Here is a 19,585-nt window from a genome sequence, read left to right as displayed (position 1 = left end):
TGAGCCACCATGTGGTTGCTGGGATTTGAACTCTGGACCTTTGGAAGAGCAGTTGGGTGCTCTTACCCACTGAGCCATCTCACCAGCCCTCTTTTGTTTTTAAAATTAGTTTTATGTGTATAGTGTTTTACCCGCATGCATGTCTGTGCTCCACAGGTATGTCTAGTACTCAGGGAAGCCAGAAGAGGGTGTAGATACCCTAGGTTGGAGTTACAGATACCCTTAAGCTGCCACGTAGGTGCTGGGTATTGAACCCCAGCCCTCTGGAAGAGAAGCCAGCGCTCTTAACCTCTGCGCCATCTCTCCAGCTCTGACTACGGCTCCTTACAGCAGTGCTTTCTGTCTGTCCTTACTGAGCACTGTGAGAGGTCCATTTTCATGGGGTTGTGACTAAGTTTTGGAGACATTCAGTCACTTCTTCAGTCAGACAGCCAGTCAGTGGCAGCCCTGACTTCCAGCAGACAGAATCCAGCGTCTGCAGCAGCACAGCCTGGGGCTGAGGCGAGGCCGTTCTCTGTGCTCTGCAGGTCCGCCTGTACACCCTGGAAGAGGAGTTCCTCTCCTTTCACTTGGCGATGGTGGTAAACGTGGACGCAGCCCAGGTCTTTCAGCTGCTGTCAGACCTGCGCAGAAGACCAGAGTGGGACAAGCATTACCGGTGAGGGGCCAGTGCTGGGAGAAAGGTGCAGGGATTGCCTGCTGATGCTAAGCATATCCCACAGTGCTTTGCTCCCACTGGCCTTCAGCTGGGGTGGGCCTGGCTATATAGTTCTGTGGCAAAGTCATGGGTATGCTGAAGCCCTAGGGAGGAGACTAAACCTGGAATTGGATGTGGAGGCCTAGGTTTAAGTCTTGTATCTGCTCTAGTTTGACATTGGTCAGGCCATTTCTGACCTGGGCCTCCGTTTGCACCTTTTAAAGCTTTTAAAAGTATTTTATGAATATGGGTATTTTGCCTGTCTGTGCAGCACATATGTGTCTGGTGCTCATGGGAACCAGAACAAAGCATCAGTAAAGATGGTGTTGAGCTACCGTGTGGGTGCTGGGAATCGAACCCAGGTCCTCTAAAAAAAACCAACCAAATAACAAAAACAGCCTGTCCTCTTAACCTGTAAGCCATCTCTTCAGCTTTCCTAACTCTCTCTTTTTTTTTAAAAAAAAAAACTTTATTATATTGTAAGTATACTGTAGTAGCTGTCTTCAGACACCCTAGAAGAGGGCATCAGATCTTATTACGGATGGTTGCGAGCCATGATGTGGTTGTTTGGATTTGAACTCACGACCTTTGGAAGAGCAGTCGGTGCTCTTAGCCAGAGCCATCTCTCCAGCCCAGCCCTCCCAACTCTTAAGAAGGGTATTAGGTGATGAGCAGGTCATAAATGCACAGCAGCCAGTATCCATCACACACAGACACACACACAGACACACATACACTAGAGCAGAGCCATCTGCCAAGGCTCTACTCGTGTGTGTGTGTGTGTGTGTGTGTGTGTGTGTGTATGTGTGTGTAATACAGATGCCTGTAGAGGCCAGAGGCTGAGTCTATAGGCAGTTGTGACCACTGGACAAGGCGCTGGGAACTAAACTCTGATTGAACTCAGCAGGCATGGTGGCAAAGTGCCCTACCCATTGAGCCAAGTCGTGGGGCTGGGAAAAGTGGTGTTTGTTCAGCATCCTCGAAGTCATCTTCTGTTCTGCCGGTGCTGTGGCTCAGTCAGAGACTGCATTACAAGGGCTTCCCTAGGAGGCTAGATGGACTTGGGAACTCAGTGAGCTGCGTGTCACCAGCTGACTTTGTAGAGTAGCCTGCTCCTTCTTTCTGAGTCTGCCCTCAGCAGAGTGACCATAGCCATTCATAGCCCAGCTTCCTGCCTAAGCTTTCTTTGCAGCCACACTTGTGCAGTGTTGGGGAGACAGCTTAGTAGATAAAGTTCTTAGATGAGAACTTGAACCCCCACAAGCCATATATAGCTGGGCATGTAGCTCATGTCTGCAACCCCAGTACTCCTCCTGTGAGATGGGAGACAGGAGACTCCCTAGAATTGCTAGGGCAAAGTTAGTCTGGCACATACACAGGCAAATAGCAATGACATACCTGAGGTTGTTATTCACAATGCACCATTAGATGAACACCTGCACTCAAACACTCATACTTGTGCATGTGCGTGCGTGTATGCGTACACACACACACACACACACACACACACACACACATAGCAAGAGATCAAGCAAGTGGCAAGAAGGAAAAGGAAAGGATGAACCGTGTTGCTCTAAAATGCTGTGCACAAATAACCCAGACCTGCTAGCAGGGTATTCTAGAACTGAGAGGTGATCGGTGGTGACTGGGCAGGGGAGCTGAGAAAGATGGGCTGCTGTGGACCAAACCAAACTTCACTGAGGGTGAGTGACACAGGCTAAAGACCCTAGCACACTCCCCTAGGCCTGCACAGCCAGCCTGTTCCTTAGCCAGCCTCTGTGCAGCAGAGGGGTGTGGGGAAGGAGTGGCCATATCCTCATGTGACTGCCCTTGTGTCTGTGGGCACCAATGTCAGTCGATGCCTGTATACCTGAACAGATGTGTGAGTGTGCCTGGGCTTGTGTTGTCTGTTACCCATCAGGCTGAACACCGCAGCCCTGTTTCCTCATGCACTGTGGCCCAGAGTGGGTTAACCTCCAGCCTCAGCTCCTCTGCTTAGTGAGGATGCTAAGACGAGCACAGCACAGGGCTGCCATGGAGGGATGCTGAGTGAGCTCCCAGGGTAACACCCGAAACACACTGGGAACTCATTGGACAGTATGGACAACTACCGAATCCTTCAACAGCTACTCGGGGTGTGTGCACCCGCAGATCTGTGAGTTCAGTGCTGTCTGTGTGCCTGTGCACATAGGCTCACATGTGTCTTTCCCTGTTGCTGTGGTAAAATACCCTGACAAAAGCAACTGAAGGGAGAATGGGTTCACTCTGGCTCACAGCTCCACGTACCGTCCACTGCGGTGGGGAAGTCAAGGCAGCAGAAGCTTGAAGCACTTGTTCATACTGCATCCACAGTCACATAACAGAGCGGGGTGAATGCATGCTGGCACCCAGCTCAGTCTCCACTCTCCCTGCCAGGTAATGGTGCTGCCCACAGTTCAGATGGGCCTTCCTATGCCAATTAACAAGATAATCTCCTACAGGCATACCCAGAGACCTGTTTCCCAGATGATTCTACATTCTGTCAAGTTGACAGTGCATACTATCAGTTTGCATACTTGTATTGGCTTGAGTACATGCCAGTGTGCTTTTGTGTTGTGTGTGTGTGTATGTATGTACCTAGAATGCTAGGATGAGTGTCTCTGTATACATTTATATGTGCATGTGCCTGTGTATCTGCTCTGGTGCACTGTGTATGTGTGAGTGTGTGTGTATGTTGTGTGTACCGACAAGCACATGCATACATTCATGCATACACATATGCTGGAGGGTCCCCATCCTTCCCTGGCTCTGCTGAGCTGTGTGGAGGTGAGGAACCCACTCCAGGGCTACTCAGAGGCTGCGGTCTGCCGGAGTCTGGCGGAGCTGCTCCCCATAGAGAGCTGCTGTGGCTCCTGAGCCCTGACTTCAGCCTCCCCACAGGAGTGTGGAGCTGGTGCAGCAAGTGGATGAGGATGACGCCATCTACCACGTCATCAGCCCCGCCCTGAGCGGTAATACCAAGCCCCAGGACTTTGTGATCCTGGCCTCTAGGCGGAAGCCTTGTGACAATGGGTAAGTGCCTGCTCTCTGAGGGGTGCAGTCCGAGGTGGGGAGGCCTCCTCTCCCTCTTCTGGGAAGAGCTGCACTATGGAGGTCAGAGCTCTGCTGCCCACTGGTGGTTGGACTCAGAACCCATTGGGAGTTAGTTCATCATGACAGCAAGGGCACAAACTGCTCCTGAAAGCAAGGGCGACTGTGGCATTTGTGGCCACAGACCGGGTACCTTTCCGGGGTATCCCTTGGTCTCTGCCCTCTGGAAGCTTGTGGCTGTTACCTGAGACATGGGTGCAGCCAGGATAGACTACATCTCTTTTTCTGGAGACAAAGGGCCAGAAGAATGAAAACCCTAAGCACACAGGTCCATGGGTTCGCAGGGAGCCTGAACCTGATGCTGCTAACGCAGATGTCCCCTTCCTACAGCTGACACCCCCAGCATGGCATCCTCCTGTGGGTTATCTGACCCCTTCTGACTTTGACTCTCCTCCAGGGACCCCTATGTCATTGCCCTGAGGTCCGTCACACTGCCCACACACCCTGAGACACCGGAATACCAACGTGGGGAGACTCTCTGTTCAGGCTTCTGTCTGTGGCGTGAGGGGGACCAGATGACTAAGGTAAGGCGTGATGTCCCCTCTACATTTCCACCTATGGGTGAACTGAACTCTACACTGTTGGGCTGGGCCCTTCCAGACCCAAACACCCATGACCTCCCAGACTTTGCAGTCTAAGCAGACTGAAAGGAACTCATCATTGAGATTTAGTGTAGTCAGAGAGCAAACTGCTACTGGGGCTTAAGAAAAGCTCTGGACACAGACTACAGAAAGCCCAGCTCTGACCTAAAATTTTGCCATTGTTTGTTTATGGTGTCTCCCTTCTCATAAGGGAGGGCTTTATGTGACTTTGAGGGCATAGAAAGCTCATCAGGGGAGTCAGAGTTAATTGAAAAGGTAGAGCAGAGCTGGGGGGCAGGTATGCTGCAGTTCCCCTGGCATGCAGTTTCCCTTGCAGCCTTGCCCAGGTGCTGATCAGTGTCGGCCAGCGTTGCTAAGGACCTACGCAAAGGACATAGTCCAAGGCTTATGTCTACCACGTTTCTGTGACACCCCACCCTCCCAGCACTGTTATAAAGTGGATTCAGGTGTAGGTGTCGGAGTCAATCCCTGTCCCCTGGGGCCATCTCGTCAGCAGGGAGATGTACAGTGACCTTATGGTATGCTGTGATAGGGCAGTCAGGGTTGAAGTTCCCTGAGTATCTGGGGGACCTATCGAAAGAGGCCAGGTCTGCCACTCGGGTTTTCTAACTGATTAAGACACAAGGTTGTACCTGTTGCTTCCCCAGAAGGCAAGCAAGGCTAACTCTAACCTCCCCAGTATACCTCCTTGAACTTGACTTCCTGTCCTGCAGGTTTCTTACTACAACCAGGCCACCCCCGGCTTTCTCAACTATGTGACCACCAATGTGGCCGGCCTGTCCTCGGAATTCTACAACACTTTCAAGGCTTGTGAGAGTTTCCTGCTGGACAACCGGAATGACCTAGCTCCCAGCCTCCAGACCCTCTAGACACCACCCATGCTGCCCCAGGTCTTACACAGCAGAGATATTTATTCACCTTGACTCCCCAGGGAAGCCTTCCATACTAAATGGTCCAGTCCTGCTGGATGGTTGGTTCCTGCTCACATCGGCCTGCAAGTCTTTCCAGTACTCCTGGGGTATCCTGTAATAGACTCGGGTCCTGTCCACGGCCCTGGCCGCCCACAATCCAGCCCACACATCCGCATGGCTGTTCCCAGCAGTGCTGTGGTACACTGTGACAGTGGCTCTAGGGGAGGAGCCCAACAGCCTAGCCACAGTTTTGGCTGGACTCTGGCCCAGTGGCCCAGCCTGTAGCTGGAAGGACACAGGTTGCCGGAGTCCCTGACACAGCTCCAGCATATCTGTGACCATCTGCTCCTGATAACCACTGTCCAGCATCTCTTCGGGCCAGCCCGGTGCCACCGTCACATGGGGGAAAACTTCAGCCACAGCTGTGAGCAGCTCTCTGCCAGCTATGTGGCCAGGGACCACAAAACTACCATGTGAGACTGTGGCCCCCACCCACACAGGCCAGGGCAGATGGCCAAGGGTGGAGAGGTGTGCTAACGTGGCCAGGGATGGCCGGAGAGCTGCGGGTTCCACTATGTTCACATGGATGCCCCAGCGCCTGGGGTGAACAGCCAGACGAAGCAGACATGACTCCAGTGTCAGAGCAGGGCCACCTGGGGTGTGCAGGATGGGCACAGGGTTCCCAGCCTCAGGTTCCTGGAGGCCAATGTCCAGCAGGATCATGCCTTCTCTGTCTGGAAGAAGAAACAGTTTGGAGATCCTGTCATCATGGGACATCAGTGTTTTTTGTTAAAGGGGACAGACATGAGGACATGTCATGGGGACAGACCAAGAGGCACCAGCCATTCTTGAGTATGCCAGCCCCATTCCAGGCTCCAAGTGCTGTGACTGGTGACTCTCAGGCAGGTATGACAAATCGCTGGCCTCCATTCTTGACCTTCCTAGTCACTCCCCACTCCTCTGGTCACAGTGTGGCTGAGGACTCAAGGCTGTGAAGACGGGAGTTCCTGCTCTTGACATTTATTCCTCCCACTTTGTATCCAGTGTGTGGCTTATCGTGTTGCCATGGTAACAGAGAATCAAGTTACCCACCCAAGCAAATGACAGACCTGTGGGTTAGGGTAGCCAGGAGCTTTAGAGCTGCAGGCAGACTCACCAGGGACAGTAATGGCTGCTCTTCTCCCGCTGCCGTTCACTTCTAGAACCAGCCACTCTACCTCCAGACCATCGCCCTTGGGCTGCTGGAGAAGAGGGATCAGGCTGCCACCTGTGTAGTAGGTTCGCTTCCGGGTGGTGTTCACTGTGGGGTCCAAAATTGCCAAAGTGAAGGGACCACTCTCCACAAATCGCCTTGCGTACGCACTGGCTCTCCCGCATCCTAAGCCCTGTGGCTGTCAGTTCCCCCTTTGGGTAGATTGGAAGTCATTGTCTTATGGTCTGACATTCAACAGAGTTTACTGGGCCAGAAACCAAACAGAGCTAGAGATGGTGGGCTCCAAAGCTTGTCTCCACCCCTTCCCGGGCACTGCTCCCTCAATAGGAGTGGAATCTGATGTGACCCCTTGGGATGACTTAAGTGTAGGTGCCCCTAGACACAGGGTCAAGAGAACAGGGGTTTGCATAGTGGCATCTGGCTCATGAACTAGTGGTCACATAAGGGCTGTGCTTGAGACACGAGTGCCAAAAATGAATGGTGCTGTGGAAGCCAGGGCACGAGGGTGTGTGTGTGTGTGTGTGTGTGTGTGTGTGTGTGTGACTTGGCTAGGTTGTGGTCAGATTGCAATCCTACAAAATCCTCCCCTCTCTATCATCCAGACCCCTGCTCTCTGGACAGGCAAAACTCAGATAACATAATATCCCTGGGGCAGAAGACAAATTCTCAGAATAGTTCCTGTCTCCTGTTCCACTCAGAATTTTTCCCCATCTAGACCACCCTTTCTCTGCTTCCATGCCCACCCAAGGCTGCCCTGAGCAGAACACAGCCCACACTTCCCCTCCCGGGCTCCCTTCTTACAGGCCAGCTGCTTAAACTGGGACAAGACAGGCTCAAAGAGGTCATAGTAGATTTGGTGAGTAGCACTGTTGTCCCGGATGAAGAGGAGATCTTCTACCGACACGGGGTCTGAGGAACCCTGCCACAGTGTCAGGCTGTACCTGGAACCAGAGAGCTGACTCAGGGCCCGCCTGAGCCCATGCAGACTCTTGGCTCTACTCCTGTGCTCAGAACTGAAATGCCAGCTGAGCCCAGGAGTGGAACATCTGTTCTCTAGTTTCCCACCAGAGGATGATGGAGAGCAGGGGGTGAGAAGGCAGAAGGATGGGCACCCCTGGGATGTTTCTGAGTTACCCACCAATGGAAGCAGTGACCGGCCTGTCCCCAGGAGTACAAGCCAGAGGCCGAGCATAGGAGGTCATTAGGCCAGTGGGACTGGGACAAGATGATCTTTAGGACCCCTCTTGACATGTTCATCTTGGGACAGAGCCCAGGATAGGTTTGGGACCAGTAGAGGGGTTTCACCTCTCAGATTGGCTCAGAAGCCAGCTGAAGTGGGGCCAAGCAGCCCGTGTCATGACAGCCCGCACTGGGAAGGTGACCTTCTGTGGCAGCGCTCCGACCAGCTCCTGCATTGTTTCCACCATGGCTTGGGTGTATGTGCTGTTTGGCAACTGAGGCACATAAAGAGTGGTAAAGCCTGGAGAAATGGTGGCCTTTGGATACTTCTCCTGGACAAGGGCCAGAAACCTGCAGAGAACAGAACAGAGAGATACACCTCTTTCCAGGCCGCTCTGGTCCCTTCTTGTAGGCTCTTGCCCAGCGATGGGGAACAGCCAGACCTGTTGAGACTCAGCTTGGAGATTGGCATCAGGGCCCTAAACAACAGCGGTCTATAAATCTTCCTGCTGATATCACCACTCTGTGCAGTCAGAGAGGTCTGGGCTCCGACCTCTACTCTGCATCTGGTGACCACTTCAGCCTGATTCTCAAAGACAGTGACCGTCTGTCGGGGCAGGGCCTTTTAAACATCCCCACATCAACAGAGTGAGGCTTGTAAGGTGTGCAGACCTGCATGCTGACAGCCTTCTTCGAGTCTCCCAAGTTTCAGATTCCTATTTTTTTTTTCCATATGAGAAGAGCCTGTGCCACATGTCTGTAATCTCAGCACGGGGTCGGGGGAGGCAGGAGGAGCAGGACTTCCTTCATCCCCAGCTACATAGCAAGTGCAGGGCTAGCCTAGGCTACATGAAACTGCCTCAGAGCAATATATTGAAAAAAATTATTTGAGTTTTGTTCTGATGCAGATTTTCAATAGGAAATTATTGTCACCTACTGCCCGCCCCCCAGATATAACTCAGTACCCCGAGGAGAGAGCCCTTGTTTGTCTTGGGCCCTAGCCTACATTTTCCAAATATAACTCACTTTGAGAATCATGGTAAATATTGGCCGGGCAGATGGAGGTGTCTGCAGAGCATAAAACTCGAGGAGGGAAAGACCTGTGGGAACCTTTGCTCTACCATTTTGTAGGCTTAGACAGGCCGTTCATCTAACCTTTCAAAGATAGTTTCTATACTTACAAGATGAATATGACTAGTTGCTACCTCATTCTCTTAAGAGTTCAGCTGTATTCTGCAAATAAAATGCTTGAAACCGTGCCTGGGGTACAGTAACCACTCAGCAGCATGTTTTTGTCATTGTGAATTTTCACATGGGGAGAAAAAAAATATCCTGTCAGAGGCTGGGTCTTTTGGAGAACTGGGGAGCAGGGGAGCCATCGCTTTATAACTTCCTAGCAGGCCCAAGTCCTGTGCGCGTCACTGGGGAGACGGAGAGGATGTGGTCACAATGGAGCAAGGGTAACCAACACGTAAGTCGGCAGAAATGGTCCAACTGAGTCGGGCATGAGGGGACCTGGTCTTCAGGACCCTGGGGTGCTAGAGACACTTCTGGAAGTGGCAGGGAACCTGGGAAAGTGGCAATAGAGCAACGGGGTGGGGATTCAGAATGCTGGCGTACACCAGGTGTAGCAGAGATGGGGACAGAGGATCAGGAGATCAAGTCCAGCAGGAACCACATGCATGCAGAGTTCAAGGCTGTGCGGGGCTACATGAGAGCTTGTCTCATCCTCTCGCCAACAAAAGAGGTAAACAAATCAAAACAAAAGCCACAACCACCACCCACCACCACCACCAAACCAAGAGACAGTAGCGGCCGTAAATCTGGTACCAGGAGACAAGAGCAAGAGGATCCCCACACGTATGAGACCAGCATGATCTTTATACAGGGTTCCAGGCCAGCAAGATCTACATAAACCGTGCCTAAAAAACATATAAAGGGGCTGGTGAGATGGCTCAGCAGGTAAGAGCACCCGACTGCTCTTCCAAAGGTCCTGAGTTCAAATCCCAGCAACCACATGGTGGCTCACAACCATCCGTAACGAGATCTGGCGCCCTCTTCTGGAGTGTCTGAAGACAGCTACAGTGTACTTACATATAAAATAAATAAATCTTTAAAAAAAAAAAGAGTTTAAAAAAAAAAAAANATATAAAGGAATGGGGCTGCAGAGATGGCTCAGAGGTTAAGAGCACTGGCTGTTCTTCCAAGGACCCAGGTTCAATTCTCAGCATCCACATGGCAGCTTACAGCTCTCTGTGACTCCACTTTCAGGGATCCAACACCCTCACACATACATACAGGCAAAACCCACTAATGTCCATAAGATCAAACACACACTTATAAAGGGGGCAGGCATCCAAGATAGGAGGGAACCGTGCGTGCGAATGCAGAGGTGGCTGGTGAGAAGGCTCAGCAGGCGAAAGGTGCTTGCCCCTGAGACTGATAAACTGAGTTCAAGCCCCAGGACCCATGTGCTGAAAAGAGAAAGCCAAGTCCTTAATCTCTGACTTCTACACAGGACAGGCATCAATACCCAAAACAAAATGGATCAGGCTCAGAGGTGAGGGCTCACGGTGTGACTGGCAAATGCCACAAAGGTCCCCCAAGGTCCCTTTTTATGCTCAGTGCTGACAGAAGAGGGCTGGACTCAGCTGGGGAGAGGGTGAGCACTCACTGGGTAGCATTGATCTCAATTGAGATGGGCACATTGGGGCCCCTCAGGATGTCAGCATTGATCCACACTGGTCTCCGAATCCTGCCAGCCTCAGTCAGCTGCCGAAGGAGGTCCAGGGAGGGGCCTACAGCCTTGAGACTCTTGAAGTCCAGTTTGATGCCTGCAGGAAAGGGGTGAGGACTGGGGAACTGGACTTGCTGGGTAGAAAGAGCAGGGAAGGGTGGGGAGGGTGTCTTGGGAAAGAGTGGGAAGAGGGGGGTAGATGGAGATGAGTTGCAGGGACAGCTCTGAGGCCGAGAGAGCCAACACTGAGAAGAAGGGCTCCCTCTTTCATCCCAGATGGGCAGAAGCAAAAGCTAGCTGAAGGCATGGGCTGGTACAGGGAGACTCAGACATAGAAAGGGGCTTCAGTTTCTGGACCCCCCGAACCACAACAGCCTGCGAGTCCAGTAGGCCCCCAAGAAGGGATGCCTGAGAGGTTGACTAGATAGAAAAGGGATCCAGTGTGAATGAATGCCCACCTTAACTGGGGAGACAAGAGATGAAGCTTTCAAGGTAGAGACCCTGAAAGCCAAGCCAGGCCAAGGGGAGCCATGGAGGCAGGGTTCAACAGAGGAGTCATGGGTGTGTGTGGCAGTTAGATGAGGCTGCCCATGTGAGAAATGATGTGGCTGTGACCCGAGTTACAGCCGGGAGGGGCAGCTAGTGGGCAGATGAGGAGGGTGAGGGGGCATGTGGTTCAGGGCAAGGTGGGCAAGGCCTAGATCCAGACTGGAAAGGGGAGTTGGAGGGAGCAGGGTTTGGCTCAGAGCACCGTTCCGCTGACCCACGAGGGACATTTTGACCCTGTCTGCCTCTTTGCAGTTTATTTGCATGTCCCTGCTTCACCTGTGGGTTCTGGAGAGAGCACATGGGTCACACTTTCTCTTGTCCGCCACTTAGCTCCCCCTGAGCCTGAGTAGTGGAAGTCTGAGAAGCGGGCAGCTCAGGGTGGGCTCTGGCTTCACCCTAGAGAAAGACCTTAAGGGCAGAGGTCTGGGGAGCCAGTAGGGCTGGGAGAGGGGTGTCTTACCCTTCTGAGATGAGGCCAGTACAGCTTCCAGCCACTCTTGCAGGGTGTTGTCACTGTAGATGGCTGGAGGGTGGGCCATAATGGGCACCTTGGTCTCATTGGCTGTGTTGAACCCTTCTACAGTGACATCGGCTTCCAAGACCATGACATCGCCTATTTATAAGAGGCAGAATTCAATCAGCGCTCTAAAAATGTACCTATTTTATTAATTTATTGTGTGTCCCCTCATGCACTGTGACTTATGGGTAGGCACTCAAAGCACCAGTCTTGGTGATACTTGCCTTAACCTGATGAGCCAGCCACACAGAGGCCTCTCAATCAGGACTTTTTATAAAGATTTATTTATTTTATGCTTGCTTTGGCCTAAAAATGTATTATTATTATTATTATTATTATTATTATTATTATTAATAATAAGTACACTGTGCTGTCTGGTGTCTAAGACATAACAGAAGAGGGTATCAGATTTCATGTGGTTGCTGGGATTTGAACCCAGGACCTTCAGACCTTCAGAAGAGCAGTCAGTGCCCTTCCTCGCTGAGCCATCTGGCCAGCCCCAGTTTTTGTTTTTTTTTTTGTTTTTTTTTTTTACATGAATCTTTGGCTGGTCTGAAATTCTTATTTAGCTCAGGCTGGCCTCAAATTCAGAGATCTCCTCTGACTTCTGAGTGGGAGGCACCAGGCCTGACCCGCCTTAGCTTACTGATTACGTTTTATCCCTGTGAATAGAATTTGAGTCAGGCATTACTGAAAGCCACTACTGCCAGCTTACTATCCAGAATGGTGGTCTTGGCTGGTGCTCCCTGCCTGCACTATTCTACTGCCTGTGTCCTCAGTAGCAACTAAGGCATTATTTCAGGTGAACCCTTGGGTGTTTAGCTGAAATGGAGCTCAGACCTTTGGCACCAACTTTAATGTGTACAACCAACATGAAACTGAAATTGTAGGTTTAATCTCAGGTGCTCTCCAGTTAGGCCAGTCCTCTGTCCTGGGGCCTTGGCTTAAACCATCTCTTTGTAAGGGGACTCTCCTGAGTCCTTCCTCCATGGTAGCGGAGCTGGCTAACACCTGAAGCACTTTAGAGATGAATGAGGGTAAAGGAAAGACAGCATTGGTGTGCTGATTTAAACCCGTGTCCAAGCATTAGAGATGGCGAGGCAGATCTTGCTATAAGTTTGAGGCCCCTCAGTGGTCCATAGCAAGTTCGAGGTCTCCCTGGGTCAAATACTGAGATCTTGTCTAAAAAATAAACACAACAAACTCAAGATCAACAGCCCAGGCCCAGGGAAGTGAGACAGCTCATCTAGTGTCTGAGAATTTTTAAAATGTGTTTTATGTGCTTAAATGACTTCCTACATGTATGTGCATGAACCAACTGTGTACCGTGAGGCTGGCAGAAGGCAGAAAGAGAGAGCACCTGATCCCCTGCAAGTGGAATGACAGACAACTTTGAGCGGACATGTGGGTGCTGGGAACTGAACTCAGGCCTTCTGGGAAAGCAGCAAGCACTGAGTCTTTTCTCTGGCTCTCGTTCATACCTGAGAATTTTATCAGGTTTCAAATTCAGGTGCTGGATTTTTAGGAGGGAGAATGAAGTCAGGAATAGGCAGTTGCTGGCACTGCTTTTGTTTGTTTCTTGGGACAGTCTTACTCTACTGCTCTGGGTAGCCTGGAACATACTGTGTAGTAGTCTAGGCTGGCCTCAAACTCATGAGCAGTCCATCAGCCTCTGTCTCTACTTCCCAAGTTCTGGGATTGTATACACCAACCTGCCCAGAATCTACTGCCTTTGAGATGGCCTTGTTTTGTGGCCCAGGCTGGCCTGGAACTTGGCTCTCCCCGCTTGGCTCAGGGCCAGGCTTACAGGAGTGGGAGGTGCATTGTCCATCTTATCCCTACACCAGCCAAAATTTACTATGATTCTCAAAGTACTATGATTCCTTTCTTAACTTTTGCCTACTTGGGCATACAGTGGATAGAGACACAGAGAATCTAGGCTCGAGAGGGGTACCTTGAAGATACTGGTATGGCTCAAACTAGGTGTGGTAGTACACACCAGTAATCCTGGCACTTGGAACCTGGGGGCAGGGCGGTTAGAGTTCAATGCTAAGGCAGGTGTGGTGGTGCATGCCTTTGATCCCAGCACTTGGGAGGCAGAAGCCTGGATCTATGTGAATTTAAGGTCAGACTGGTTTATAGTGAGTTCCAGGATAGCCAGGGCTACACAGAGAAATGTTGTCTCAAAAAACAAAACAAAACAAAACAACCATTAACCAAACAACAACCACCACCACAACCACAACAAAGGAGTTCAATGCTAGCCTGTTAAAGAATGGGGGCTGCTGGGGGTGTAACTCACTGGCGGGAGTACTTGCCTAGCCTACATTAAGGCCTTGGAATTAACCTCCAACATTGCCAAAATAAGATCACTTCAAGTGGGGCATGGTTTATGCCTGTCATAGCAGGGACCCTGCCATTGCTTCATAAGTGGGACAGAAATGGTGCTCATAACCAGACTGGCCTCCCTGAGGTGGCCTCTTCCATGAATACTGAATGCTGTGGACTTTCCAGAGGCTAGACCTGGGGGCTGACCAAGGAGGTGAGGGGAGCTTGGATCCTCAGGATGGTGCCCTCCTGCAGAGGGCAGCTGCTAAGCTCTCCGATCACCCAGAGTCATGTGACTCCACTCACCCACCACTGAGTCACGTTGAGTGTGGTGGTTGGGCATGTAGACTCTAAATCCGCACACCTGAAAGCTGTGTGACACAAGCCAGATTACCTGACCTCTCTATGCTTTCCTCGTCTCTGAGAATTAAATAGTAACATATCCAAGTTAGGCATTGACTAAGTGTTAATTATTATTTACACTTACCTAGGGTAACCCAGGACCATCTGGTGTACTTCTGCTGTCTCAACACAATTACTAGTAATGATCTTGTTTGTATAATCAGGCATGCCCCATTTGGATGACAAATGGCTACCATCAGCTCAGAAGTGGAAGCCACTTCTTGCCTGGAATCAATGCTGGCACACCCCCATCCCCCATCTCTTTTAGCCCAGGCTAGTCTGGAGCTACATGACTACATGTCCCAGAATGACCTTGACGTCTTCATCACCCTTTCCCGACCTCCCTGGTGCCTCACCATGCCTGGCCAGAGTCATGCCAAGGTAAAATGTGAACTTTCTGTGCTGCCTCCAGGTCTGTACTCTGGCCCCTCTCTCTCTCTGGACATTCAGTCTAGTCCACCCTAACCCCACCAGCTCCCTCAGAGGCCTTCCCCAGGGACCTGGCAACAAGGAAACTGGGCCTCTCTGTTGAGGGTGAGTATTTCTGTTCTTTGATGCAGTAGTGTGCACCCCTGGGTGGGATCCTGATGAATCCTCCTTGTGCCAGTGTGCTCTGGTTGAAGCTTGGTGGTGGGTTCTCTTGGCATCCTCTGAGGCCTTATGACCTGGCTCTTTTGTCAGGGTAAAGGGTTTTCTGTTCTCCAGTTTGTGTGTGTGTGTGTGTGTGTGTGTGTGTGTGTTGGGCGGAAGCTCACCCTTCTCCAGTGAGAAATTCTCAGCATGCAGAGAAAGAGGAAAAAAAGTCTTTAATTATCATGCATCTGTAGCCTTTAGCTGTTGCTTAAATAGGCCCAGGCTGGTATAGCAACAGGGCACTGTCATCATCTCGTCCCTGTGACCAATGACTATCCCAGGCTGGTCTTTCATCCCTACCCCAGAGTGTACTGGCTGGTTTTGTGTGTCAACTTGATACAAGCTGGAGTTATCACAGAGAAAGGAGCCTGCTTGAGGAAATGCCTCCATGAGATCCAGCTCTAAGGCATTTTCTAAATTAGTAATCAATGGGAGGACCCATTGTGGGTGGTGCCATCTCTGGGCTGGTAGTCTTGGGTTTTATAGGAGAGCAGGCTGAGCAAGCCAGGGGAAGCAAGCCAGTAAGTAACATCCCTCCAGGCCTCTGTATCAGCTCCTGCTTCCTGACCTGCTTGAGTTCCAGTCCTGACTTCCTTTGGTGATGAACAGCAATGTGGAAATGTAAGCTGAATAAACCCTTTCCTCCCCAACTTGCCTTGGTCATGATGTTTTGTGGGAAGAGAAACCCTGACAACAACACAGAGCTAAGCAAGTTTCCCACAAGCTAAACTTTGCAGGCTCCAAGTTAAGACAGTTTCCTCTTTAGCCAACAGAATTTTCTGTCTATGAGACAGAGAAAAGAAGGGGCCAGCAGGTGTAAGAGACAGACGCGGTAGCTCAGCAGTGGCGCTGCTGTTTCAGACAGGAGACATCTCATTTTCCTGTGTCACCCAGTGTCTCCTGGGTGAGCTTGAGAAGCCTGGTGGATGTTAAAGCTTGCATTTCCTTCTCTCCTTCCTTCACTCCTGGCCACCAAGGCCCAGCTGTCAGAAGACACAGCTGAAGTGGTGGTGGCCTGGGGCTCTCCCAGCCTGACCCAGCCTCTCCCGTTTGCCATTTAGGCCTCCATTCAACCAGTTCTTTCCAGGCCACACGTCAAGCCCCCTGTATGGTGACCTGCCAGAGCAAAATCCATAGCTCATGCCAACCTGGAACTAGTCATCCTCCTGCCTCAGATTCCTGAGGTCTTCTTGGGTTACAGGTCAGCAAGAAAAATTTCTCTTGAGTGGCGGTTCTCACAATGAGATCCTAAACACTAGTGTCCCAGGAGCTCTCAGACCACACCCACAGTGCTCAATGGGGGACCTGTACTTCCTGACGCAAACTCAAGCCAGGGACCATTACCCCAGTCCTCCATGACTTCTCAACAGCCCTCAAAGAGAACGTTTCCCCATGACCCAGCCGAGACACTCAGATCACAGACTTTGGGGCTGACCTATGTTGGCCTCACCTCTCTCTGCCAGCAGAACCTCAGTCACCTAACTTCTCTGAGCTTCAGTTTTCCTCCCATGAATGAGTCCCATGAGCAGGTTGCATGAGTTTCAGGGGACCTCCACTCAGTGTGAGGGGAGTGTGTGCCTGTCACCATGATTGTTTTGATGCAAACTCTAAGGAGCTGCGCAGGTGTCCTTCACAGCCCTGGCTGTTAAGCTCACATCTCTGGCTTCTTAGTCCTGGAAGTCAAAGGCCTCCTTATAGCGGGGACCATCAGCCCCTGTCAGCTCTGTTCCCTCAGGGAGACTGTGGCAGGCATATAAAAAGAGCCATCACAGAGTTGCCATGACTTCGGTGAAAACTGTCTCCTGATTCCAAGCCGGGTGGCTAGACTTACTGTTCAGGGCGGCCGTCATCGCTTTCTTGCTATTGGCTGCGTGGTACCAGGTGACAAGCAAACCATCCCGGTGGCTGATCTGGCCCATGCTCATCAGGTAGTCCAGCATGTCAGCATCAGGACCACAAACCGCATCGTTCTCACAGCCTGGAATGAAGGCCAAGGGGTTGGTTACCATCATCTCCTGCTCAGCCCAGGATGCTTGGCCATAATCCTATCACCCTGAATCTAGCACTCAGTCTGGTAGACAGACAGCAGGACCCACAGCCCCTGGTACGTAAGATACAGGGAGCCTCTGGTGGTACATGCCTCTGATCTCAGCGAGGCAGGGGATTGGCAGTAGTCTGAGACCAGCCAGAGTTACACACATAGGAAGCTCCAGGTCTTTCATGTGCTTGCTGTGGCATGTATATATCCGTCATCCCATCACTAGGGTGGGTGAGGCTCGGCAATCAGAAGTTCGAGGGTACACAGGGACCTGGGGACCAGCCTATGATACATGAGTCCTTGTTTCAAAAGTCAGACAAGCAGGTAAGGTAAGAGAACTTGCCTCCAAGGCTGATGGCCTGAGTTTAACCATGGAACCCCACATGATGGAAGGAAACTGACTCACAAACTATTCTCTCTCTCTCTCTCTCTCTCTCTCTCTCTCTCTCTCTCCACACACACACACACACACACACACACACACACACACACACACACGCACAGAGGGGAGGGGGAGAGAAAGAGAGCCTAGAAGACAGGGGATTGTATGGCTTCCTGGGGCCAGAGACCCTCTTGTTGGCCTTGGATCATCAGGAAAGGGAGCACTTGAAAGAGAAGGGGAGGGCTGGAGAGATGGCTCAGCAGTTAAGAGCACTGACTGCTCTTCTGAAGGTCCTGAGTTCAAATCCCAGCAACCACATGGTGGCTCACAACCATCCACAATGAGATCTGGTGCCCTCTTCTGGAGTGTCTGAAGACAGCTATAGTGTACTTACATATAATAAATAAGTAAATCTTTATAAAAAAAAAGAAAGAAAGAGAAGGGGACATTAGGAGGCACTTGGAGGGATGGGTGTATACTTGACAGAAGTGCATAGATGATTCTGGGCTGAAAGAACAGTGAAGGCTCAGACATGGGAAGGAATGTTTGTACAAAGGAATGGCTTTACCTGGTCCTCATGGAGGAAGGAAAGCTAACTCCAGTGGAGGAATTAGGTCTGTGGGGCATGCTACCAGGAGAGTCGTTTAGAAAAAGCTGGGCGTGGTGGCACACGCCTTTAATCCCAGCAGAGGCAGGCGGATTTCTGAGTTCGAGGCCAACCTGGTCTACAAAGTGAGTTCCAGGACAGCCAGGGCTATACAGAGAAACCCTGTCTCGGAAAAAAAAAAAAAAAAAAAAAAAAACCAAAAACAAACAAACAAAAAACAAAAAAAACAACAAAAAAAAAAAAGAAAAGAAAAAGAAAAACTATCTGACTGCAAAGAGCAGTGGCTGGTAAGAGACCACTGGAGACAGAGCCCCGGCAAGGATCTAGGAGAGAGTCCCGGGGTTCTGAAGGCAGAGCTGGTGGGGGACAGAAGGGAAGGGTAGGGAGCAGAGCCCCCCAAATCAGGATAGACTCAGGATTGAGGCATAGGTCTGGGGGGAGGCTGTTCCTGGAAGGCTAGAAGGCCCTTTATCAAGGAGAGATTGCAGAGACCAGCTGATGTGTAGGAAGAGTGTGAAGGCTGCTCAGGGGGTTCACGAAGTCTCCAAGGAATGTCCCCCCAAAAACACAGGCGGTCTCGGCTGAAGGCTAAGATCCGGCGAACAGGGAAAGACAAATAGCACCTTCTGCTCTGGATGATTGATAGAGCTGAAGTATCAAAGCGGAGTAGAGATGGATACACGGGCAGAGCTCCATGAGGTAAGAGATGAGAAGTTGGGAGGATGGCTGGGAGAGGGGAGGTCCTACCTGGTTGGGTGCCCTGATGCAGGGTTAGGCCCAGGATCAACGAAATGGCCAACACCAGCGTCACACTGACACTGCCAGCAAGGATCCATTTGGCCTGGCTGCTGGAGCACCATTTCATGCAGGACATTGTGACCCTCACTCAAGAGAGCTCCCTTCAGGATCCCACAGTCACCGTCCCTGAGGCTCCCTGAAGCTGAGATCTGGTGGGAGGCCGAGCCAGCAACAGCATTTAACTCAGGTCTGGCCACTCCCACTGCCTGGGTGGAGAGAGCTCAGAAACCCTGCCCTGTTCCCAGCCCTCCTCTTCCCACCCATGCCGGATCTTATCAGGCTAAGGAGAAAATCCTGCCACCTCCCACATAAACTTGGGAACGTCAGGAAGCGGTGGATACGGCCCCGACCCCTGGTGCGAAGGAAGGAGGCTAAGGATCTATTCCAGCTGGCCTGGGGTTCCTGGTGGCCTAGAGCAAGCCAGCGCATCCGGATACCCAAACCTTGTTTTACCCCTGGGTGAAAGGAAGCAACTGAACTTGGCCATCTCTTTACATCTCAAGCGAGACCTTTCTGCTCTGCTCCAGAGAAGCCCTAGGTCATGAAAGGGTTGGTGACAAGAGCAGATTAGATCTGCCCTGAGGACATGAGTTTCCTTTTATCTGAGATGGTAGCTGATAGACAGGGCTGGGATGGGCGCTGATAGTCCTCCCTGGCACAGTTGAACCTGTGGGAGGGCAGGCCACCTCTGAAGCACAGGCAGGCCTAAACTGCTGGCTTAGGCAGAGAGATTCTAGAAGCAGTGGAGGAAAGAAGTTAAGGACTGCCTCTATTAGCTGGGTGTGGTGGCGCACGCCTTTAATCCCAGCACTTGGGAGGCAGAGGCAGGCAGATTTCTGAGTTCGAGGCCAGCCTGGTCTACA

At 51.3% G+C, this 19,585-nt stretch overlaps 3 protein-coding genes across 6 annotated transcripts in view; 2 read left to right on the top strand and 1 right to left on the bottom strand.

Moving 5' to 3' along the window:
• Acot11 (acyl-CoA thioesterase 11) overlaps positions 1-6,546 on the top strand; it is a 56,875-nt gene extending 50,329 nt beyond the window's left edge. For 3 of the 4 annotated variants that reach the window (XM_029539902.1, XM_029539901.1, XM_029539900.1), the window contains exons 13-16: positions 528-658; positions 3,617-3,748; positions 4,224-4,350; positions 5,142-6,546. In XM_029539902.1, coding sequence (XP_029395762.1) covers positions 528-658; positions 3,617-3,748; positions 4,224-4,350; positions 5,142-5,297 — 546 coding nt within the window. In that variant the 3' untranslated portion in view covers positions 5,298-6,546. The remainder of the gene's footprint in view (positions 1-527; positions 659-3,616; positions 3,749-4,223; positions 4,351-5,141) is intronic. The other variant, XM_021199906.1, reaches the window with a different exon arrangement.
• Positions 5,322-18,859, bottom strand: Fam151a (family with sequence similarity 151 member A). The gene is made up of 8 exons (XM_021199905.1): positions 18,672-18,859; positions 16,729-16,875; positions 11,478-11,630; positions 10,406-10,565; positions 7,858-8,082; positions 7,354-7,493; positions 6,496-6,639; positions 5,322-6,073 (listed from the first exon to the last, which is right to left on the bottom strand). Exons 1-8 carry the CDS (start codon positions 18,796-18,798, stop codon positions 5,343-5,345), a joined length of 1,827 nt encoding a protein of 608 aa, XP_021055564.1. The 5' UTR covers positions 18,799-18,859; the 3' UTR covers positions 5,322-5,342.
• The window catches only part of Mroh7 (maestro heat like repeat family member 7), a 58,473-nt gene continuing 53,355 nt past the window's right edge, over positions 14,468-19,585 (top strand). Inside the window, exons 1-2 of the mRNA XM_021201112.2 lie at positions 14,468-14,798; positions 18,496-18,623. The gene's annotated coding sequence lies outside the window, so the exon portion shown is untranslated. The remainder of the gene's footprint in view (positions 14,799-18,495; positions 18,624-19,585) is intronic.

Source organism: Mus pahari, chromosome 6 (assembly GCF_900095145.1).
Source record: "Mus pahari chromosome 6, PAHARI_EIJ_v1.1, whole genome shotgun sequence".
NCBI classification, from domain to species: Eukaryota; Metazoa; Chordata; class Mammalia; order Rodentia; family Muridae; genus Mus; species Mus pahari.
This window is presented reverse-complemented; position numbering and strand designations above follow the sequence as displayed.